The 24,841-nt window shown below is 41.3% G+C and overlaps 1 protein-coding gene and 1 pseudogene across 1 annotated transcript; both read left to right on the forward strand.

The window, feature by feature from the left end:
* Positions 1 to 9,652: 9,652 nt before the first annotated feature.
* LOC129558206 (olfactory receptor 7G3-like) lies at positions 9,653 to 10,589 on the forward strand (annotated as a pseudogene).
* A 5,484-nt stretch (positions 10,590 to 16,073) lies between these two features.
* On the forward strand, positions 16,074 to 17,012 carry LOC129558610 (olfactory receptor 7G1-like). The gene has a single exon (XM_055429906.1). The coding sequence runs from the start codon at positions 16,074 to 16,076 to the stop codon at positions 17,010 to 17,012; it is 939 nt and encodes a 312-aa protein (XP_055285881.1).
* The last annotated feature ends 7,829 nt before the right edge of the window (positions 17,013 to 24,841 follow it).

Consider the following 24,841-nt stretch of genomic DNA (forward strand, 5'->3'; position numbering starts at 1 on the left):
TTTGGACATTTTATGTTTATAGCTAGGATGTTTTACAAATAGTTCTGCAATGAACATTCTTATACCTGTCTTTTGATTCACAATTACATATTTTTGTTGGGTATGTATTAAGGAATAGGTATGGTAATATTTATTTCACAACTACCACGCAGTTTTCCAAAATAGTTGCACCAAATTTCATTCCTGCTCTCTTGCCAATATTTCACATTGTCTCTCTTGTTTGGACCATTTTGATGAGTATGTAGGGCCATAGTTTGGTTTTTCTTAATTTTAAAAACTTTTATATTGAACTACTTTTACACTTAGAGAAGGACTTCCCAGATGGTGCAATGGTAAAGAATTCACCTTCCAATGCAGGAGATGCAAGAGACTTGGGTTCAACCCCTGGGTCAGGAAGAGCCCCTGGAGAATGAAATGGCAACCCACTCCAGTATTCTTGCCTGGAGTATCCTGTGAACAGAGGAGCCTGGTGGGCTGCCGTCTGTGGGGTCGCACAGAGTCGGACCCAACTGAAGCGACTTAGCAGCAGCAGCAGTCAGTATTTTTGCCTGGAGAATTCCATGGACAGAGGAGCCTCATGGGCTATAGTATGGGGTCACAAAGAGTCAGACACAACTGAGCAACTAACACACATATCCTTCAGTTCAATTCAGTCGCTCACTCATGTCCGACTCTTTGCAACTCCATGGACTGCAGCAAGCCAGGCTTCCCTGTCCACCACCAACTCCCGGAGATTGCTCAAATTCACGTCCATTGAATTGGTGATGCCATCCAACCATGTCATCCTCTGTTGTCCCCTTCTCCTCGTGCCTTCAATATTTCCCAGCAGGAGGGTCTTTTCCAATGAGCAGTTATTTGCATCAGATGGCCAAAGTATTGGAACTTCAGCTGCAGGATCAGTCCTTCCAATGAATATTCAGGACTGATTTCCTTCCGGATTGATTAGTGTGATCTCCTTGTTGTGCAAGGGACCCTCAAGAGTCTTCTCCAGTACCACAGTTCAAAAATATCAATTCTTTGGCGTTCAGCTTTCTTTATAGTCCAGCTGTCACATCCATACATGACTACTGGAAAAACCATAGCTTTGAATAGACGGAACTTTGTTGGCAAAGTAATGTCTCTGCTTTTATTAATGCTGTCTAGGTTGGTCATAGTTCTTCTTCCAAGGAGCAAGTGTCTTTCAATTTCTTGGCTGCACTCACCATCTGCAGTGATTTTGGAGCCCCACAAAATAAAGTCTATCACTGTTTCCATCATTTCCCCATCTGTTTGCCATGAAGTGATGGGATCAGATGCCATGATCTTAGTTTTTTTAAATGTTGAGTTTTAAGTCAACTCTTCCACTCTCCTCTTTGACCTTCATCAAGAGGCTCTTTAGTTCCTCTTTGCTTTCTGCCATAATGGTGGTGTCATCTTCATATCAGAGGTTATTGATATTTCTCCAGGCAATTTTGATTCCAACTCATGCTTCATCCAGTTCAGCATTTTGCATGATGTACTCTGCATATAAGTTAAATAAATAGGGTGGCAATATACAGCCTTGATGTACTCCTTTCCCAACTTGGAACCAGCCCATTGTTCCAGGTAATGTTCTCACTGTTGCTTCTTGACCTGCATACAGATTTGTCAGCAGGCAGGTTAGGTGGTCTGGTATTCCCATCTCTTGAAGAATTTTCCACCGTTTGTTGTGATCCACACAGTCAAAGGCTTTTGTGTAGTCAATGAAGCAGAAGTAGTTTTTATAGAATTCTCTTGATTTTTCTATGATCCAACGGATGTTGGCAACTTGATCTCTGGTTCCTCTTCCTTTTCTACATCCATCTTGACCATCTGGAAGTTCTCAGTTCACATACCTTTGAAGTCTGACTTGGAAAGTTTTGAGCATTCTTTGGCATTGCCTTTCTTTGGGGTTGGAGTGAAAACTGACCTTTTCCAGTCCTGTGGCCACTGCTGAGTTTTCCAAATTTTCTGGCATATTGAGTGCAGCATTTTCACAGCATCATCTTATCCCTGAGAATTTCCCAATATTAATGCAGTCAGTTTATTTGTCACTTCCTTTATAATTAGTGCTTTTTCTTATGATTTTTTTTTTTTTTTTGCCCTTCCTTGTGGCATGTGGCTTCTTAGTTCCCTGAATAGGGATTGAACCCAAACCCTCTGCATTGGAATCGTGGAATGTTAACCACTGGACCACCAGGGAAGAGCCACTGTGATTTTTTTTAAGATTGCTGGCTTATGCCTATTTTTCAGGCAACCTTGAAAAGCCTGCTTAAGTAACTAGTAAATTTGTTTCCTTGCTACTTCCTTTTGTCTTCATTGCTCTGTGTGGGCTTTCTGTAGTTGCAGCAAGCAGGGGCTACTTACTCTTCATTGTGGAGTGCAGGCTCCTCACTGTGGTGGCTTCTCTTATTGCAGAGCATGGACTCTGGGTGCACAGGCTTCAGTAGTTGCAGCACTTGGGCTCTAGAGTGCAGACTCAGTAGTTTTTGGCTCATGGGCTTAGTTGCTCTGTGGCATGTGGGATCTTCCCAGACCACGATTGAACCTGTGTCCCCTGCGTTGGCAGGCAGATTCTTAATCATTGGACCACCAGGAAAGTCCCAACCTTGCTACTTCTTTCCTACAATAATACTAACCTTGTTCATGCAGGGACTTTAATTAAGAAAGCAGAAAATTTTCTTGTGATTTTGTAAAGATCCCATGACACATTCTCTCCATCACTGAGTCTCTGTCCCTGTGGGAACTAAGCCAGTCTGGTTCTCTAGTCCTTTAGTGATTTTGGCTCAGAGTAGGCTGGGAATTAGTCTAAGGAGAAGCCCATCAGTTCCTTTCAGGTTAGACCCAAGATTCAAGAATGAGAAGCCCTGGAGGTGAGAGGAAATGTGTGTGTGTTGGGGGGGGATGACATATACCTGTCTGTCCTCTCAGGGTCAGGAAGTCAGCCATGCAGGAGTTCTCCCTTCTAAGATCTGTGCTTCTTAAGGATTTGAACTGCCTGAGGGAAGAAATGATGGTACACATTTGGCTAATGAGGAGCTTTGAAAATTGAGCACCCCCTCTACTCCCCTGGGCCACAGAGACTGCAGATGGTTCCCCTGTGAACAGCACTACTCAGCTCAGGAAACAGCACACTTGAGTCTCCTTCTGGGATGATCCCTCTTGCCCTGGAGCCAGTTGCCTTACTTGGTCCATCTACCCTTTGTGGGGGCAGATCTTCCGTCTCCATCCTTCAATATCCAGAGGATGGCTCCAAGGTAATCTGAAGTACCCAACAAATACAGTAAGAAATTTGAGGGTTTTTATTTTTAACAATTTTATTTATTTATTTTTTGCTATGCTGGGTATTTGTTGCTGTGAGAGCTTTTGTCTAGTTCTAACAAGCGAGTTGACTCACTGGAAAAGACTCTGATGCTGGGAAATATTAGGGGTGGGAGGAGAAGGGTATGACAGAGAGTGAGATGGCTGGATGGCATCACGGACTCGATGGACATGAGTTTGAGTGAACTCCGGGAGTTGGTGATGGACAGGGAGGCCTGGCATGCTGTGATTCATGGGGTCGCAAAGAGTTGGACACAACTGAGCGACTGAACTGAACAAGAGGAGGGCTATTCTCCAGTTTCAGTGTTCTGGCTTCTGATTGTGGTGGTTTCTCTTGTTGTTGAGCATGGGCTCTAGGGTGAGAAGGCTTCAATAGCCATGACATGTAGGCGCCAATAGTTGCAGCTCCTGGGCTCTAGAGTTGTGGCATATGAGCTTAATTGCTCTGCACTATGTGGGGTCTTCCCTGATCAGGGGTCAAACCCCTGTCTCCTACATCGGCAAGTGGATTCTTCACCACTGAACCACGAAGGGCACCCGAGTTTATTTATTTAACCACTCTATCTGGAAGACATCCAAGAGGTGAGATAAGTAGTTCAATGGAATTATAAGATGACAAATTTTTGACATTGGTATATTTATCCTCCCATTTTCATCCAGTTTGCCTTCAGCTTTCATCATTTCTGGGTCAGATCTCCGAAATCCCAGGGACCCATCTGAGCATGAGTGAGCCCCTTCAGAAATTTGGCACCTGTTCTATAATTCTCTACCAATTTTTTGGTAGTGAGTGAGCCTGGAGTAGGCTGAGTTTGGCTTTTTTATGTTCCCATTCCTTGTTCCAGATTTCATTCTTAGAGAATTCAGGTCTTGTCCTGATCTCCTACTTATGAGAACTCTGGGCAAGGAGGTTGAGACTCATTGGTCTACTCTTCTAGTCGTTCTTTGAAAACCTCCAAGCGAAAACCATGAAAAAAGCACAGTGAGCAGTAAAATAAACAGCCATACAACCACCTTCCAGAATTAATGCAAACCTTTTGCCTTATTGGCTTCAGGCACCTTTAAAAAATTGTGTTGAATGCAGACATCATTACAGAGTAGGCTAGATGCTCAGAGGAAACCTGCCCAGACAGAAGCCAGGAGCTACGAGCTTTCAGAGCGAGCAGGGTCTCAGTGCAGTTTCAGGAAAATATATGTGCGTTAGAGCACGTGGATATATGGACCTGCCTTTTCAACTATAAATTGTAGGAAATCTATATATATATATGAAGTGAATCAGAAGAGAAAAACAAATACCGGACATTAACGCATATACATGGAATCTGGAAAAATACTACCAAAGAACCTTGTGCAGGGCAAAAATAGAGCCACAGATGTAGAGAAGGGACTTGTGGACACAGCAGGGGAAAGAGAGAGTGGGACAAATTGAGAAAGTAGCATTGAAACATTGTGTGTGTGTGTGTTAGTCGCTCAGTCATGTCTGACTCTTTGTGACCCCACAGACTATAGCCCACCAGGATCCATGGAATTATATAGGCAAGAATACTAGAGAAATTAAAAAATGGGCCAAAGAACTAAACAGACATTTCTCCAAAGAAGACATACAGATGGCTAACAAACACATGAAGAGATGCTCAACATCACTCATTATCAGAGAAATGCAAATCAAAACCACAATGAGGTACCATTTCACACCAGTCAGAATGGCTGCTATCCAAAAGTCTATAAACAATAAATGCTGGAGAAGGTGCGGAGAAAAGGGAACCCTATTTACACTGTTGGTGGGAATGCAAACTAGTACAGCCACTATGGAGAACAATGTGGAGATTCCTTAAAAAACTGGAAATAGAACTGCCGTACGACCTAGCAATTCCACTGCTGGGCATTAACACTGAGAAAACCAGAATTGAAAGAGACACGTGTAACCCAATGTTCATCACAGCACTGTTTACAATAGCTAGGACATGGAAGCAACCTAGATATCCATCAGCAGAGGAATGGATAAGAAAGCTGTGGTACATGTACACAATGGAATATTACTCAACTATTAAAAAGAACACATTTGAATCAGTTCTAATGAGGTGGATGAAACTGTAGTCTATTATACAGAGTGAAGTAAGTCAGAAAGAAAAACACCAATATGGTATATTAAAGCATATATATGGAATTTATAAAGATGGTAATGATGACCCTATATGTGAGACAGCAAAAGAGACACAGATATAAAGAACAGACTTTTGGACTCTGTGGGAGAAGGCGAGGGTGGGATGATTTGAGAGAATAGCACTGAAACATGTATATTACCATATGTGAAATAGATTGCCAGTCCAGGTTCAATGCATGATACAGGGTGCTCAAGGTCAGTGCACTGGGATGACTCTGAGGGATGGGATGGGGAGGGAGGTGGGAGGGATTTCAGGATGGGGACACATGTATACCCATGGCTGACTCATGTCAATGTATGGCAAAAACCAATATTGTAAAGTAATTAGCCTCCAGTTAAATAAATTAATTTTTTAAAAAAAGAATACTGGAGTGGGTTGCCATTTCCTCCTCCAGGGGATCTTCCCCACCCAGGGATGGAATCATATGCCAATGAAGGCATATTCTTTGCTATCTGAGCCCCCAGGGAAGTCCTGAAACATACATTATCATATGTTAAATAGGTAGACAAAAGGACGCTGCTGTATTAACACAGGGAGCTCAGCTCCATGCTCTATGATGACTCAGAGGGATGGGATGGGGGTTTGTGTCTAGGAGGCTCAAGAGAGAGGGGGGTATATGTATATGTATGGCTGATTAGAGTTTCCCCAGTGGCTCAGCAGTAAAGAATCTGCCTTCAATGCAGAAGACACAGGAGACACTGGTTTGATCCCTGGGCTGTGAAGATCCCCTGGAGGAGGGCATGGCAACCCACTCCAATATTCTTGTCTGGAGAATCCCATGGATAGAGGAGCCTGGCGGGCTACAGTCCATGGGGTCACAAAGAGTCAGACACTACTGAAGCAGGCATCCATGACTAATTCACTTTGCTGTACAGCAGAATCTAACACAACATTGTAAAGCAATTATTCTCCATAAAAAATAATTTAAAATATAGGTCAAGTATTTCTGATGAAAATCTAGCACCCAAAATGAGATGTGCTCTAACCATAAAACACCAGATTTTGAAATTTTTCTATGAAAAAATAATATAAATTAGCTCACTAATAATTTTTATATTGGTTTCATGTTGAGAGAACATTTTGTATATATTGGGTTAAATAAAATTATATTAAAATAGAAAAATTTAAAGATAAGAGATACACATACACAGGAAGTCCTCTTTCTTATTATTTCCCTCCTGCCCTTCCCAGAGAATACTTGGTGGGTATTCACCATGCTTAGTTTAACACTGTTGTTACATATGGATGTGTCTCCATAAATACTCTAGGAAACAGAATTGGACATACCCAAATACCCATTGATGTGAGAGTGTATGTTAAAATCAATGGGCCAGGGATTAAAATCAATGGGCTAGGACTTCCCTAGTGGCCCAATGGGTAAGACTCCACTCTTCCAATACATGGGGCTCAGGTTTGATTCCTGGTCAGGGAACTAAATCCCACATGCCACATGCAAGTTTTCATGCTGCAGCTAAAAAGATCCTCCATGCTGCAACTAAGACCCAGCACAGCCAAATAAATATTTTAAATACTGTAAAAAAAAAAAAAAGGAAGTATGAAACAATACTGAATTTGAATTAGATCTGGTAGGTTCGGTGGTGATGGTGGTGTGGTTTAGTCGCTAAGTCCTGTCCAGCTCTTGAAACCCCCTGAACTGTAGTCCACCAGACTCCTCTGTCCATGGGATTTCCCAAGCAGTACTGAAGTGGGTTGCCATTTCCTTCTCCAGGGAAACTTCCCGACCCAGGGATTGAACCCATGACTCCTATATGGCAGGCAACGCAGGCAATGCATTGCAGGCATTCTTTACTGCTGAGCCACCAAGGAAGCCCTCTGGCAGGTTTAAGCCCTTCATTGTCATTCTTTGTACTTTTCCAGATGCTTGAAATATGACATTATAAAACATCATAAAGGTAAACAATTGTTCATTTTAAGGGGTATTTATATATTTTCATAACTGTGACCACACTATGCTGCTGCTGCTGCTGCTAAGTCGCTTCAGTCGTGTCCGACTCTGTGTGACCCCATAGACGGCAGCCCACCAGGCTCCGCCATCCTTGGGATTCTCCAGGCAAGAACACTGGAGTGGGTTGCCATTTCCTTCTCCATACTATAGCTGTGTATAAATTGCTTTTCTCCTTTAATATTTTTTCAGGTTAGCTTTATACATGTACAGCTAACTTAAATGTTTTTACTTTGAACATTAAAAAGTTAATATGATGAACATTCAAAAAATAAAGTAGGATGAAACAACATTAAAATAGTATTGCAATAACATGGCATATCATAGCCATGCCATAACTTATTTAAATGATTTCTCCCTCTATTTCATTATACTAAGAGGATTCCCAATGGGAATTTGTGCACATCCCTCCTTTCTCAGCCTTGAGACATTATTCTTGGGATGTCTTCCTTCCTCTGTCCCTCATTTTTCACTCTGTCTCACTCTCAATTTCTCTTCCAGGTATTAGGCCAAGGGAGAAAAGCAAAGTGAACACAAGAATCAAGATGTATTCTGCTTTTGTAATGAGAACTCAGTTTCTTGAGAAATCAGCCTATTTGTTTAGAGGAAGTTTCTCTAATACTTATTAGAAGCAGTTCAGCCAATAATTGAAAAAAAGAGTTAAAATATCATCATTTAGTAATTTGTGGTGAGTTAATGGATCCAGGCCAAAAGTGTTAATAAGAAGACAGACATATGCTTCCTCATGAAAATATGTAATGATGTTTGCCAAAAATTGAACCTAAATTTAATCAAGACTCTAGACTAGAGGTAGGCACATTTTTTTCAAGAAAGAGCCAAATATTAAAAGTTTTAGGTTTTGTGGGCCATATGGTCTTTGACATGAGTATTCACAACTCAGATGTAGCAAGGAAGCTGCCAAGGACAGTAAATAAACGAATGACTGTGTTCCAGTAAACCTTTATTTACTATTACTAAAATAAATAAAATGAGACTTCCTGGGTAGCTCAACAGGTAAAGAATCCACCTGCAATGCAGGAGACCCTGGTTCCATTCCTGGGTCTGGAAAATCCTCTGGAGAAGGGATAGGCTAACCACTTCAGGATCCTTGGGCTTCCCTGGTGGCTCAGCTGGTAAAGAATCCACCTGCAATGTGGGAGACCTGGGTTCAATCCCTGGGTTGAGAAGATCCCCTGGAAAAGGGAATGGCTACCCACTCCACTATTCTGGCCTGGAGAATTCATGGACTATATAGTCCACAGGGTCACAAAGAGTCGGACACCACTGAGTGACTTTCAAACAGCAGGCAGAATTTTGTCCACAGATTGTATTTTCCCAAACTGTATTCTAGAGTACAGTCTTTTAAAAAATATTTGTTCATTTATTTGACTGTGTTGGGTCTTTGTTGGGGCATGTGGGATCTTTGATCTTCATTGTGGTATGCAGGATCTTTTGTTGTTTACTGTGGCTTGTGAACTCTTAGATGCAGCATGTGGGATCTAATTCCTGACCAGGGATCGAACCTGGGCCCCTGTAGTGAGAGCACAGAGTTTTAGCCACTGGACCATCATGGAGGTCCCTAGAATGCAGTCCTAATTTTATACTGGAATGATTTGCTTCGAGGCATCTTAAGGGAGAAAACAACATTCCATGACTGTTCTTCCAAGTAAGTACCCCTACTTGACAAACAATAGATGGACTATAAAAACTTAGGACATGGGGCAGTGTGGAGGGAACTTTTGTGGAAATGTAAAGTAAGAAAAGGGGAGAGGAGGAAGCAGGAGAAAAGATGTGTAACTGATTTGGTTTCAAAACAGATACATGGGGCTTCCCTGGTAGTTCAGTGTTTAAGAATCTACTTGCCAATACCAGAGACATGGGTTCGATCCCTGCTCTGGGCAGATTCCTCATGCCTTGGAGCAACTAAGACTGTGTGCCACAACTACTAAAGCCCAAGCACCCTAGAGCCTGTGCCCCACAACAAGAGAAGCCACTCAGTAAGAAGCCTGCACACCACAATGAAGAGTGGCCACAGCTCGACACAACTGGAGAAAGCCCTCGAGCAGCAACGAGGTCCCAATGCAGACATAAATGCATAAATCTTTAAAAAAAAAAAAAAAAGGAGAAAACCCCACAGACACAAAATTAAGGAAGTTTCTCTGAAGTTTTGTTTTCTTGTCTCCATCTTTCCATCAGCTCCACTGACAGCATGAAACCTGGAAACCTCTCCAGTACCTCAGAATTCCTCCTTCTGGGACTGTCAGGGGATCCAGAATTGCAGTCCCTCCTTTTCTACCTGTTCCTGTCCATGTACTTGGTCACTGTGCTGGGTAACCTGCTCATCATCTTGGCCATCATCTGTGACCCCCACCTGCACACCCCCATGTATTTCTTCCTCTCCAACCTGTCCTTTGTAGACATCTGTTTCACCTCTCCACAACCATACCTAAGATGCTGGTGAACATCCAGACCCAGAGCAAATTCATCAGTTACAGATCTGCTTTGTCCAGACGTTTGCTGGACTGGAAAATGGAGTGCTGGTGATGATTGCCTATGACTGATTTGTGGCCATCTGTCACCCACTGAGGTACAAGGCCATCATGAACCCCAAGCTCTGCGGGCTGCTGGCTCTGGTCTCTTTCCCTATTAGTGTTCTCGACTCCCAGCTCCACACTCTGATTGCCCTGTGGCTGTCCTTTTGCACAGACCTGAAAATTGCCCACTTTTTCTGTGAACTAGCTCATATTCTCAAACTCATCTGTTCGACATCCGCATCAATAACATCCTTGTGTATTTAGTGGGACCAACCTGTTGGGTGTTATTCCTCTCTCTGGAATAATTGTCTCTAATTGTCTCTTATACTCGAATTATCTCTTCTGTCCTGAAAATCCCATCAACTGGTGGAAAGTATAAGGCATCTTTCTATCTGTGAGTCACACTTAATAGCTGTTTCCTTGTTTTACAGGACAGGCTTTGGGGTGTACCTTAGTTCTGCAGCCACTCATTCCTCCAGAAAGAGTGCAGTAGTATCTGTAGTGTACACTATGGTTGTTCCTATGATGAACCCCTTTGTCTGTAGCCTGAGGAACAAGGACATGATGTGAGCTTTGAAGAAATTCATCTCTAGAATATCATCTTCCCATTAATGTGCAGTTGCTCTGTACTTATATTCCTAGAATATAGAGCTTCCCTGTGGCTCAGATGGTAAACAATCTGCCTGCAGTGAAGGAGACCCAGCTTCAATCCCTGGGTCAGGAAAAGAATGGCAACCCACTTCAGTATTCTTGCCTGGAGAATCCCAGGGACAGAGGAGCCAGGTGGACTGAAATCCTTGGGGCTACAAAGAGTTCCAGGGCTGCAAAGAGTTGGACATGACTGACTGACTTTCACTTCCTAGAGTATAAAAGGGAGAGATAATAATGAGAAGTCCAGAAAACCTGACCAACTTCTTGAAATACTTAATACCAGAGATCAAATGGTTAAGGATGATAATTTTTTTTAATTAAAAAACTATGATTTCTCTTTTTTAAATTTTATTTTACTTTATTTTTAAATGTTTATTTATTTGGCTGCTCCGGGTCTTAGTTGCAACATATGGGATCTAGTTCCTTGACCAGGGATAGAACCCAGGTCCCCTGCCTTGGGAGTGCAGAGTCTTAGCCACTGGACCGGGAAAGTTCTCATTTTTATATTTTTTGGGGGTAAGAATTTTGGAATCAGACCACCTGAATTTGAATCCTACTAAACAATAGCTCTGTGACTTTTGACAGTCACCTTTGAAAGTTACTTGAACTTTCTCAGCTCAGCTTCCTCATTTACAAAACTGGCATAATGATATTATAGTATTTACAATTTTGGAAGATTTTAATTACTTCAACTCTGTCAGTGAGTATTCTGGCCTTCATCAATAACAAGGTAAAAGTCTTGACTCCAACAGGGTCAAATGATAAAAACAATTATCATCTTTTATAACAGTGACTTCAAAGGTCAGATCGGTCTAGGCACAAAAGCACAGGACTCCATTTCATTCTTCTTGCTTTCCTGTTAAGGCTGGTCCCCTGATGGTCATCAATGGCTATAGCTGGGCAAAGACATTTCAGACACAACATGTGTGCATTCTCAGTTGCTTGGTCATGTCCATCTTTGCAACCCTGTGGACTGTAGCCCACCAGGCTCCTCTGTCCATGGGATTTCCCAGGCAAGAATACTGGAGTGGGTTGTCATTACCTTCTCCAGGGGATCTTCCTGACCCAGGAATCAAACCCACATCTCCTGCATCCATTGCATCTCCTACATTGCAGGCAGATTCTTTACTGCTGAGCCACCAGGGAAGCACTTTCAGATACAGTCAGTTCAGTTCAGTTTCTCAGTCATGTCCAACTCTTTGCAACACCATGGACTGCAGCACTCCAGGCCTCCCTGTCCATCACCAACTCCCTGAGTTTACTCAAACTCATGTCCATTGAGTCGGTGATGCCATCCAACCATCTCATCCTCTGTTGTCCCCTTCTCCTCCTGCCTTCAATCTTTCTCAGCATCAGGGTCTTTTCAAATGAGTCATTCTTAGCATCAGGTGGCCAAAGTACTGGTTTCAGCTTCAGCATCAGTTCTTCCAGTGAATATTCAGGAATGATTTCCTTTAGGATGGACTGGTTGGATCTCCTTGCTGTCCAAGGCACTCTTGAGTCTTCTCCAACACCACAGTTCAAAAGCATCAATTCTTCAGTGCTCAGTTTTCTTTATAGTCCAACTCTCATATCCGTATATGACTATTGGAAAAAACATAGCTTTGACTACACAGACCTTTGTTGGCAAAGTAATGGCTCTGCTTTTTAATAAGCTGTCTAGGTTGGTCATAAGTTTCCTTCCAAGGAGTAAGCGTCTTTTAATTTCATGGCTGCAGTCACCATCTACAGTGATTTTGGACCCCCCAAAAATTAAGTCTGCCACTGTTCCTACTATTTCCCCATCTATTTGCCATGAAGTGATGGGACTGGATGCCATGATCTTAGTTTTCTGAATGTTGAGTTTTAAGCCTACCTTTTCACTCTCCTCTTTCACTTTCATCAAGAACTCTTTAGTTCTTCTTTGCTTTCTGCCATAAGGATGGTGTCATCTGCATATCTGAGGTTATTGATATTTCTCCCAGCAATCTTGATTCCAGCTTGTGCTTCCTCCCGCCCAGCATTTCTCATGATGTACTCTGCATATAAGTTAAATAAGCAGGGTGACAATATACAGTTTTGACACACTCCTTTCCCAATTTGGAATGAGTCTATTGTTCCATGTCCAGTTCTCACTGTTGCTTCTTGACCTGCATACAGATTTAATATTGTCACACACAGTAGCTAGAAATAAAACTCTCTCCGTCTCCTTTGGTCTTTTTGCAATGCAGAAAGAATCTTTCCAGGAAGTGCCCCAAAGTCATTGTTTTTTTATCAGCCTGAATTGGGACATATTCTGCATTAGTTTCCTATTGACACTGTAATGGACTTCCCTGATGGCTTAGTTGTTAAAAAAATCTGCCTACAATGCAGAAGATCAGGGTTCAGTCCCTGGGTTGGGAAGATCCTCTGGGGAAGGAAATGGCAGCCCACTCCAGGATTCTTGCCTGAAGATTCTGTGGACAGAGGAGCCTGCTGGGCTACAGTCCATGGGATCACAAAGAGTCAGACATGACTGAGCAACTTTCACTTACTCACTGTCATTGGAACACATATCACAAGCTTAGTGTCTTAAAACAACACAAATGTTTTCCTTTGCAGTCTTGGAAGTCAAAAGCCTGAAATCAACTACACTGGGCAAAAGTCAAAGTGTTGGGCTCCTTCTGAAAGTTCTGAGGAAAGAATGAAATGCAGAATTTGCAGGGGTTTTTTGTTTGTTTTTGTTTTTTGCCATTCGTCATGGCTTGCGGGATCTTAATTCCTTGACCAGGGATTGAACCCCAGTTACGGCAGTGAGAATGTCAGGAATTCCCTAATCACTGGAATGCCAGGGAATTTCTCAGAGTTATTATTTAATACATAAAGAATTTCTGTTCAGGGTGAGGAAAATGATCAGGAAATGGATGGTGTTAGTGGTCACACAACATTGTGGATCTTCTTAATGCCGTGGAATTATACATTTTAAATGGCTGAAATAATATTTTTTCTTTTTTTAAAGGAGAACCATTTTATTTTGAGTAGTAAACAAAATTCCATTTATAACATAATAAACAAATGTTCCATCAGTTTCTTCACAGTTAGTCCAAAGAACAAAGCCCCTGACTTAATTAGAATTTATATTTAACCTTAAATATTTTAAAATCCATCCAGGTCAACCTTGGAATTTTAATCTTGCCTGATACTATGAAATAGGGCAAAACTTGATTGACAGTCAAATTCCTACTTTTTTCTTTTAGCCACTTTTGAAATGATAAATTTTATATCTATTCAAAGTGATTAAAAATTTTGGAAGATAATATGCAAAGATGTTTTTATGACCTTAGAGAAGCTAAGTATTTGAAAGAATAGCACAATCCAAAAGGGAAAGACTGAGAAATTCAAGCACTTTAAAAATAAGCTACTAAAACAAGTGATTCAAAAAATGAAAATTTAGAATTGTTCTTTCAGTATAGTGAAGAAAAAAGCAGGGCAAGTAAACTTCCAGTGAATTATCTCCACATGTGACATTGCTCACCACATCAATATCAACGTGCTTTTATTACTCAGTACAGAAATAAACAACTTTTAATATAGTGCAGCTCTCTTAAAAACCAATCCTTCTCCCCTTATCTCCTGCAACCACCATTCTACTTTCTGTCTTTACGAAGTTGCCTATTCTAGATACCTCATAACTTAAATCATATAATATTTGTCCTTTTTGGCTTGGTTTATTTCACATAGCATAAGGTTTTTAAGGTTGTAATGCATAATGTTGTAATGTGTCAGAATTTCATTCCTTCTTATATGGCTGGAATGAATGAATGAGTTTCACATCTACAATTATAAACCATAACAAATTATAGCCTGATATCATTGATTACATGGATATGTCATTGGTTGTATCTAAAAAAAGAATACTGGAACCCAATTAGAGAAGAACGGTGTATCCACATTTGCACTGGATGTGAAATACATATGAGCAGAAAAAGGTGGAGCAGTGACTGGTGAATACCTGGCCTCATAGCATCAGGGACTCCACCACCCTAAATTCTTCCATTATATCTTCTTGGTCTTTAAGGATTTGCACTGGCCTGGCATCAGCATAATGATAAAATTGTTTGGCTAATGAGGAGCTTTGGGTATTGGTCCTCCAAAGGTAGAGAGACTAAAAATTGTCAGTGACAGCCTCACTCAATAGCACTTCCTCAATAAAATCAGCACACATGTGCCTCCTCCTGGAAATGACCTTCCTCCCCCCCTGATCAGGAGCCTAGTGCTTCACTTAGTCTGCCTCCTCTTATTAGAACTTCAGCTTCCATTACTCAACATCTAGGAGACGCATCATTGCATCTCAACAAGAGTCCATCATTACCTAGTAAAGTCATTCAGGTAAACCTTCATTCTTGTTTGGCAATCAAGAGAGGTATTTTACCACAAGTTTAACCAGGGGAAATTGTGAGAAGAGGACATGCATAAATTTATTGGAACCAAGGCATCAATTTGCCTCTTGCCTGTCTTGTATTTTCTCAACATGTTCCTTTGTATCTTTCCTGTAATCTTCAAACAACTCTATTCTGTCAGTCTCCTACTGTCTTTCCATTCTCAAAAACTATTTGCCTTGTCAGCAGGATTGTGCTTATTTACAAACATGGTGATTGTTTTCCATGTTTTTCACTTTGCTGGCATTTAACTTCCTTTCTGTAGTGATTCAAGGAGGAAACTTGGGCAGTTTGACCGTATCTTGTACTTCTGGGTTTTGACACAGCTTTGTATTATCTCTGTTGCCAGGCTGTGAGGTCTCTGGGGAAGGAGTGTTGATTCAGATAGACTCATCAGCCCTGACTACCTGCTTCTCCTAAAAAGTTACCCAATGTTATTATAAAAATAATCAGAACAACATAGTGTAATTTGATCTTTTAAGATAATTTATCATTTATTTATTTATTTTTGGCTGTGCTGAGTCTTCATTGCTGAGAGGGCTTTTCTCCAGTTGCTGAGGACAGGGGCTACTCTCTAGTTGCCGTGTGCAGGCTCCTCATTGCAGTGACTTCTCTTGTTGCAGAGCACAGGCACTAGGGCACGTGGGCTTCAGTAGTTGTAGTGCATGGGCTCAGCCATTGTGGCTCCCAAGGTCTAGAGCACAACCTCAATAGTTGTAGTACATGGGCTTAGTTGCCTCAGGGCACGTGGGATCTTCCTGGATCCGGGATCGAACCATGTCTCTTAAATTGGCAAATGGATTCTTTACCACTGAGCCACCAGGGAAGCCTGATAGTGTAACTTTTAAAATGGCTATTCCTCAACTCTTTCCATGACTAACAAATGTTGACACACTGCTTTTAGTAACTTCAGGTCTTTATTCAAAGTAACGAAATAATGTGTGTCCCTCTATTGCATTACTTCCTTTCTCAAATTGTTGTTTGCCTCTGGTGATACACCTGCTGCTGGACTAGGGGCCACATGTTTCCCATCAGATTTATCAACATCATGGAACCAAGAAACCAAACAGATGTTTCAGAATTCCTTCTCATGAGACTGACAGAGGACCCAGAACTGAAGATCACCTTCTTCAAACTGTTCCTGGCCATGTACCTGGTTACTGTCCTGGGAAACCTGCTCATCATCCTGGCTGTCATCTCTGACTCCCACCTCCACACCCCCATGTACTTCTTCCTCTCCCATCTGTCCTTTACAGACATCTGTTTAAGCACAACCATGATCCCAAAGATCCTAGTGAACATCCAAGCACAGAGTCAGAGCATCACTTTTACAGGCTGCATCACCCAGATCTGCTTTGTTCTGACTTTTGTTTGTTGGGAAAATTTTCTCCTTTTAGTAATGGCCTATGACCGCTATGTGGCTATTTGTCACCCAATGAGGTACACAGTCATCATGAACCCTCGCCTCTGTGTTCAGCTGATTCTACTCTCCTTGTTCATCAGCACTGCGGATGCCCTGCTCCACAGTCTGATGGTGTTACGACTGTCCTTCTGCACAGACCTGGAAATTCCCCTCTTCTTCTGTGAAGTTGTTCAAGTCATCAAGCTTGCATGTTCTGACACCCTCATCAATAACATCCTGATATATTTTGTGGCTAGCTTATTTGCTGGTGTTCCTCTTTTTGGAATCATTTTCTCTTATATTCAAATTGTTTCCTCCATTTTGAAAATGTCATCATCAGGCAGAAAGTATAAAGCTTTTTCTACCTGTGGGTCTCACCTCTCAGTTGTTACCTTGTTCTATGGGACAGCTTTTGGGGTGTATATTAGTTCTGCAGTTACTGATTCTTCTAGGAAAACTGCAGTGGCTTCGTTGATGTACACTGTGGTCACTCCCATGATGAACCCCTTCATCTACAGCCTGAGGAACAGAGACATGAAGGGAGCTTTGAGGAAACTCATTGGTAGGGTACCTTCTTTTCTGTGATGTGTCCTTGGGTTTGGCATGGGTTCACTACAATGAATCAAAGTAAAGGGAATGCTAATGAGATAGAAAGCCTGACTTTTTCATAACTAGGTTCTTGAATAGATAATATGATAGCTAAGTGCATTTTAACTTAGGGTTAATACCTGACTTGCTCTTTTTTTTAAGCACTGATTATTTTAAATTTATTTTGCTTTTTATTTTATTTTTTTATTGGAGGCTAATTACAATAATATATTGGTTGGTTTTGCCATACATTGACATGAATCCGCCCCGGGTGTACATGTGTTCCCCTTCTTGACCCCCCTCCCACCTCCCTCCTCCCCATATCCTCCCTCCAGGTCATCCCCATGCACCAGCCCCGAGCATCCTGTATCATGCATCGAACCTAGACTTGTGATTCGTTTCACATATGATAATATACATGCTTCAATGCCATTCTCCCAAATAATCCCACCTTCACCCTCTCCCACAGAGTCCCAAAGACTGTTCTATACACCTATGTCTCTTTTTCTTTCTCGTATACAGGGTTAAGGTTAGCATCTTTCTAAATTCCATATATATGCGTTAGTATGCTGTATTGATGTTTTTCTTTCTGGCTTACTTCACTCTGTATAATAGGCTCCAATTTCATCCACCTCATTAGAACTGATTCAGATGCATTCTTTTTGATGGCTGAAAAATACTCCATTGTGTATATGTACCAAAGCTTTCTTATCCATTCGTCTGCAGATGGACATCTAGGTTGCTTCCATGTCCTCGCTATTATAAACAGTGCTGCAATGAACATTGGAGTACATGTATCTCTTTCAATTCTGGTTTCCTCAGTGTGTACGCCCAGAAGTGCGATTACTGGATCATATGGCAGTTCTATTTCCAGTTTTTTGAGGAATCGCCACAGTGTTCTCCATAGTGGCTGTACTAGTTTGCATTCCCACCAACAGTGTAAAAGGGTTCCCTTTTCTCCACACCCTCTCCAGCATTTATTGCATGTAGACTTTTGGATAGCAGCCATTCTGACTGGTGTGAAATGGTATCTCATTGTGGTTTTGATTTACATTTCTCTGATTATGAGGGATGTTGAGCATTTTTTTCATGTGTGTGTTAGCCATCTTTATGTCTTTGGAGAAATGTCTGTTTAGTTCTTTGGCCCATTTTTTGATTGGGTCATTTATTTTTCTGGAATTGAGCTGCAGGAGCTGCTTGTGTATTTTGGAGATTAATTGTTTGTCAGTTGCTTCATTTGCTATTATTTTCTCCCATTCTGAAGGCTGTTTTTTCACCTTGCTTATAGTTTCCTTTGCTGTGCAGAAGCTTTTGATTTTAACTAGGTCCCATTTGTTTATTTTTGCTTTTATTTCCAATATTCTGAGAGGTGGGTCTTGGAGGATCCTGCTGTGACTTATGTCGGAGAGTGTTTTGCCAATGTTCTCCTCTAGGAGTTTTATAGTTTCTGGTCTTACATTTAGCTCTCTAATCCATTTTGAGTTTATTTTGGTGTGTGGTGTTAGGAAGTGTTCTAGTTTCATTCTTTTACAAGTGACTGACCAGTTTTCCCAGCACCACTTGTTAAAGAGACTGTCTTTTCTCCATTTTATATTCTTGCCTCCTTTGTCAAAGATAAGGTGTCCATAGGTGCGTGGATTTATCTCTGGGCTTTCTATTTTGTTCCATTGATCTATATTTCTGTCTTTATGCCAGTACCATACTGTCTTGATACCTGTGGTTTTGTAGTAGAGCCTGAAGTCTGGCAGGTTAATACCCCCAGTTCCATTCTTCTTCCTCAAGATTGCTTTGGCTATTCGAGGTTTTTTTGTATTTCCATACAAATTGTGAGATTATTTGTTCTAGCTCTGTGAAAAATATCGTTGGTAGCTTGATAGGGATTGCATTGAATGTATAAATTACTTTGGGTAGTATACTCATTTTCACAATATTTAATCTTCCAATCCACGAACACGGTATATTTCTCCATCTATCAGTGTCCTCTTTGATTACTTTCACCAGTGTTTTATAGTTTTCTATGTACAAGTCTTTTGTTTCTTTAGGTAGATATATTCCTAAGTATTGAATTCTTTTCGATGCAACAGTGAATGGAATAATTTCCTTAATTTCTCTTTCTATGTTCTCATTATTAGTGTATAGGAATGCAAGGGATTTCTGTGTGTTGATTTTATATCCTGCAACTTTACTGTATTGATTGATTAGCTCTAGTAGTTTTCTGGTAGAGTCTTTAGGGTTTTCTGTGTAGAGGATCATGTCATCAGCGAACAGTGAATATTTTACTTCTTTTCCAATTTGTATTCCTTTTATGTCTTTTTCTGCTCTGATTGCTGTGGCCAAAACTTCCAGAACTATGTTGAATAATAGTGGTGAGAGTGGGCACCCTTGTCTTGTTCCTGACTTTAGGGGAAATGGTTTCATTTTCTCACCATTGAGGATAATGTTTGCTGTGGGTTTGTCATATATAGCTTTTGTTATGTTGAGGTTTGTCACTTCTATTCCCACCTTCTGGAGGGTTTTTATCATAAATGGATGTTGAATTTTGTCGAAGGCTTTCTCTGCATCTATTGAGATAATCATATGATTTTTATTTTTCAGTTTGTTAATGTGGTGTATTACATTGATTGATTTGTGGATATTGAAGAATCCTTGCATTCCTGGGATAAAGCCCACTTGGTCATGATGTATGATCTTCTTAATGTGTTGTTGGATTCTGATTGCTAGAATTTTGTTCAGGATTTTTGCATCTATGTTCATCAGTGATACTGGCCTGTAGTTTTCTTTTTTTGTGGGAGCTTTACCAGGATTTGAAATTAGGGTGATGGTGGCCTCATAGAATGAGTTTGGAAGTTTCCCTTCCTCAGCAATTTTCTGGAAGAGTTTGAGTAGAATAGGTGTTAGTTCCTCTCTAAATTTTTGGTAGAATTCAGCTGTGAAGCCGTCTGGACCTGGGCTTTTGTTTGCTGGAAGATTTCTGATTACAGCCTCTATTTCCGTGCTTGTGATGGATCTGTTCAGATTTTCTATTTCTTCCAGGCTCAGTTTTGGAAAGTTGTACTTTTCTAAGAATTTGTCCATTTCTTCCAAGTTATTCATTTTATTGCCATATAATTGCTGATAGTATTCTCTAATAATCCTTTGTATTTCTGTGTTGTCAGTTGTGATCTCTCCATTTTCATGTCTAATTTTATTGATTTGGTTCTTCTCCCTTTGTTTCTTGATGAGTCTGGCTAGTGGTTTGTCAATTTTATTTACCTTCTCAAAGAACCAGCTTTTGGCTTTGTTGATTTTTGCTATGGTCTCTTTTGTTTCTTTTGCATTTATTTCTGCCCTAACTTTCAAGATTTCTTTCCTTCTACTAACCCTGGGGTTCTTCATTTCTTCCTTTTCTAGTTTCTTTAGATGTAGAGTTAGGTTATTTAGTTGACTTTTTTCTTGTTTCTTGAGGTGTGCCTGTATTGCTATGAAGTTCCCCCTTAGCACTGCTTTTACAGTGTCCCAGAGGTTTTGGGTTGTTGTGTTTTCATTTTCATTCATTTCTATGCATATTTTGATTTCTCTTTTGATTTCTTCTATGATTTGTTCATTATTCAGCAGCGTGTTGTTCAGCCTCCATATGTTGGCATTTTTAATAGTTTTTCTCCTGTAATTGAGATCTAATCTTACTGCATTGTGGTCAGAAAAGATGCTTGGAATGATTTCAATTGTTTTGAATTTACCAAGGCTATATTTATGGCCCAGGATGTGATCTATCCTGGAAAAGGTTCCGTGTGCACTTGAGAAAAAGGTGAAATTCATTGTTTTGGGGTGAAATGTCCTATAGAGATCTATTAGGTCTAACTGGTCTATTGTATCATTTAAAGTTTTTGTTTCCTTGTTAATTTTCTGTTTAGTTGATCTATCCATAGGTGTGAGTGGGCTATTAAAGTCTCCCACTATTATTGCATTGTTGTTAATTTCCCCTTTCATACTTGTTAGTAACTGTCTTACGTATTGCAGTGCTCCTATGTTGGGTGCATAAATATTTAGAATTGTTATATCTTCTTCTTGGATTGATCCTTTGATCATTATGTACTTTCCTTCTTTGTCTCTTTTCACAGCCTCTGTTTTAAAATCTATTTTATCTGATATGAGTATTGCTACTCCTGCTTTCTTTTGGTCTCTATTTGCATGGAATATATTTTTCCAGCCCTTCACTTTCAGTCTGTATGTGTCCCTCATTTTGAGGTGGGTCTCTTGTAGACGACATATATGGGGGTCTTGTTTCTGTATCCATTCAGCCAACCCTTGTCTTTTGGTTGGGGCATTCAACCCATTTACGTTTAAGGTGATTATTGATAAGTATGATACCGTTGCCATTTTCTTTATTGTTTTGGGTTCGAGTTTATATACCCTTTCTGTGTTTCCTGTCCAGAGAAGATCCTTTAGTATTTGTTGGAGAGCTGGTTTGGTGATGCTGAATTCTCTCAGCTTTTGCTTGTCTGTAAAGCTTTTGATTTCTCCTTCATATTTGAATGAGGTCCTTGCTGGGTATAGTAATCTGGGCTGTAAGTTACTTTCTTTCATCACTTTAAGTATGTCTTGCCATTCCCTCCTGGCCTGAAGAGTTTCTGTTGAAAGATCAGCTGTTATCCTTATGGGACTCCCCTTGTGTGTTATTTGTTGCTTTTCCCTTGCGCTTTTAATATTTGTTCTTTGTGTTTGATCTTTGTTAATTTGATTAATATGTGTCTTAGAGTATTTCGCCTTGGGTTTATCCTGTTAGGGACTCTCTGGGTTTCTTGGACTTGGGTGATTATTTTCTTCCCCATTTTAGGGAAATTTTCAACTATTATCTCCTCAAGTATTCTCTTGTGGTCTTTCTTTTTGTCTTCTTCTTCTGGGACTCCTATGATTCGAATGTTGGGGCGTTTCACATTGTCCCAGAGGTCTCTAATATTGTCCTCATTTCTTTTAATTCATTTTTCTTTTTCCATCTCTGTTTCATTTATTTCTACAATTCTATCTTCTAGCTCACTTACCCTGTCTTCTGCCTCCGTTATTCTGTTTGTTCCCTTGAGAGTGTTTCTGATTTCATAGATCGCATTATTCATTGTATATTGACTCTTTTTTATTTCCTCTAATTCCTTAGTAAACATTTCTTGCATCTTCTCAATCCTTTTCTCCACTTTATTTATCTGTAACTCCATTTTGCTTTCCAGATTTTGAATCATTTTCACAATTAAAATTCGAAATTCTTTATCAGGTAGGTTCCCTATATCTTCCTCTTTTGTTTGTGTTGGTGGGCATTTATCCTGTTCCTTTACTTGCTGGGTATTTCTCTGCCTCTTCATCTTGCTTATATTGCTGTGCTTGGGGTGGCCTTTCCGTCTTCTGGCAGTTTGTGGTGTTCTCTTTATTATGTAGTTACCTCGTTGTGTGTGGGGTTGAATGGGTGACTTGTCAAGGTTCCCTGGTTAGGGAAGCTTGTGTCGGTGTTCTGATGGGTGGAGCTGGATTTCTCCTCTCTGGAGTGCAATGAAGTGTCCAGTAATGAGTTTGAGATGTCAGTGGGTTTGGAGTGGCTTTGGGCAGCCTGTATATTGAAGCTCAAGGCTATTCTCCTGTGTTGCTGGAGAATTTGCATGGTATGTCTTTCTCCGAAACTTGTTCACCCTTGGGTGGTGCCTGGTTTCAGTGTACGTATGGAGGCATTTGATGAGCACCTATCAAATAATGTTCCCTGGAACAGGAGATCTCTGGTGTTTTCAGGATTTGGCCTTAAGCCTTCTGCCTCTGGTTTTCAGTCTTATTCTTGCAGTAGGCTCAAGACTTCTCCATCTGTTACTTCCAAGACTTCCTTCTGTTAAAGCTCTTCTGTTTGCTGGTCTCTTCAGTGTCTAATTCCCATCCTGACACCAGGGGACAGTAGTGGACACTTTTTTTTTTTGGCTCACCTGTTCAGTCCTGCTGTGGGGAAGGAGGAATGCTGCTAACAAACGTCACTGGCGTCTGTGGGGAGTACTTGCAGTGTCTCGGCAACACTGGAATTGCTTCCGCTCGTGGCATGTGTGCTTTCCCTGTTTATGCTGCTCAGGCTCTAGGTTGCTCTGCGGGAGCTGTCCGCGGCTGGCTCTGGGTTGCATGCACTTCCCAGGTCTGAGCGGCTCAGGTTCAGGTACTCAGGTACTTCACAAAGGCGCAGACTTGGTTGGGCCTGCGTTTTGTGCCTTCCCTGGTCTGAGCAGCTCAGGTGACCAAGCGTTTGGAGAGCATGGTCGCTGTGACTTATCGCCTCCCTGGTCCCTGCCGCTTGGTTTTCTGGGTGTACAACCAGTGCAGCTTCTCAGGCGGATATCCACTGGCCCGAACCCAAGAAGTCTCGGTTAGCAATGAAGCCTGCCTGCAGCTTGGTATAGGAAGCCTCTCTGGGGCTACGGTTGCCCCTTCTGGTGCTGGCCGCCCTCCCCTGCCTGTCGCTGCAGTGGATGGGGGGTGGACCAACTGCAGCCAGCTCGCTCTGCTCAGTCCTTTGTTCTGTGAGCGGGGCTAGCAGAGTCTTAGGTTGAGGCTTTTTGCCTTTTTGCAGGCTTTTCGCCTTTTAGCTGCACAGTCTGCTTAGCTAGCTCCCGTTAGCGCCTTCAGATTGCCCTCGGGGCATTCAGGCATGGTCCTTTCTCTAAGTGCTGCTGCCACGCCTCCATGCCCAGCCCCCACTTGCTAGTGGGGGGTGCGGGCATCTGTGCCTCTTCTCCGCTGAGAGTTTCCTCTGGGCACTTAGTCTGTGGGTTTTAATTATTTATTTCTTTTTTCTACGGGTTTTGTGGCCCTCTGAGGTTCCAAGACCCGCCACAGACTCGCCCGTGAGTGTTTCCAGATGTTTGGAAACTTCTCTCTCTCTTTTTTTTTTAGGCCTCCCTTCCTGGGATGGAGCTCTGTCCCTCCCTCTTTTGTCTCTCTTTTTATCTTTTATAATATTTCCTACCTTCTTTCGAAGACTATGGGCTGCTTTTCTGGGTGCCTGATATCCTCTGCCAGTATTCAGAAGTTGTTTTGTGGGATTTACTCAGCGTTCAAATGTTCTTTTGCTGATTTTGTTGGGGAGAAAGTGGTCACCCCGTCCTATTCCTCTGCCATCTTCTACTCCTCCTTAATTTATTTTGTATTGTAGTATAGCCGATTAACAATGTTGTGATAGTTTACAGCGAAAGGACTCAGCCATACATATACATGTATCCATTCTCCCCCAGACTCCCTTCCCATCCAGGCTGCCACTTAACATTAAGGAGAGTTCCATGTGCTATACAGTAGGTCCTTGTTGGTTACACATTTTAAATATAGCAGTGTGTACGTGTCCTTCACAAACTCCTTAACTATCCCTTCTCCCCATCCTTTCCCCAGCAGCCATAAGTTTGTTCTCTAAATGTAGCACTGTGATTTTTGACAGATGATTTATATTCTTTAAGATAAATTTCTCCAGTTAGGGTACATGGAAGCTGAATCTGAGGCAGATATTCTTGGTATGGTCATTTCATGGGGAATGTTCTCAGCACAAAGAAAGTGGGGAAAAATATTAATTTATCTTTATTATAGAAAGTGGGAAAGGACTTAAATCTGTGGTCATGCAGATATGTATCCTACCTGATTCCATGGACAGCACCATATGAATTAAACCTTAGATGTAAGCCTACTGTGAGGCATGGTGGCTGATCTTTTATACACCAGTTCAGGAGTTCCTGAGACTGTACTGGTATATTGGACATGTGTGATCCAATATTTACATCCACAATATTCAGCTTCATCAGTTGTAAAAAATTGCTATAGTTAGATTATCTCAGTAATTTGAAAAG

Source organism: Moschus berezovskii, chromosome 8, assembly GCF_049115385.1.
Source record: "Moschus berezovskii isolate FMDL1 chromosome 8, NW_MosBer_1.0, whole genome shotgun sequence".
In the NCBI taxonomy this organism is placed as follows: domain Eukaryota; kingdom Metazoa; phylum Chordata; class Mammalia; order Artiodactyla; family Moschidae; genus Moschus; species Moschus berezovskii.

What these genes read in the sequence shown, in the direction of transcription:
- LOC129558610 (XM_055429906.1), top strand. Translation starts at nt 16,074, where the DNA reads ATGGAACCAAGAAACCAAACAGATGTTTCAGAATTCCTTCTCATGAGA.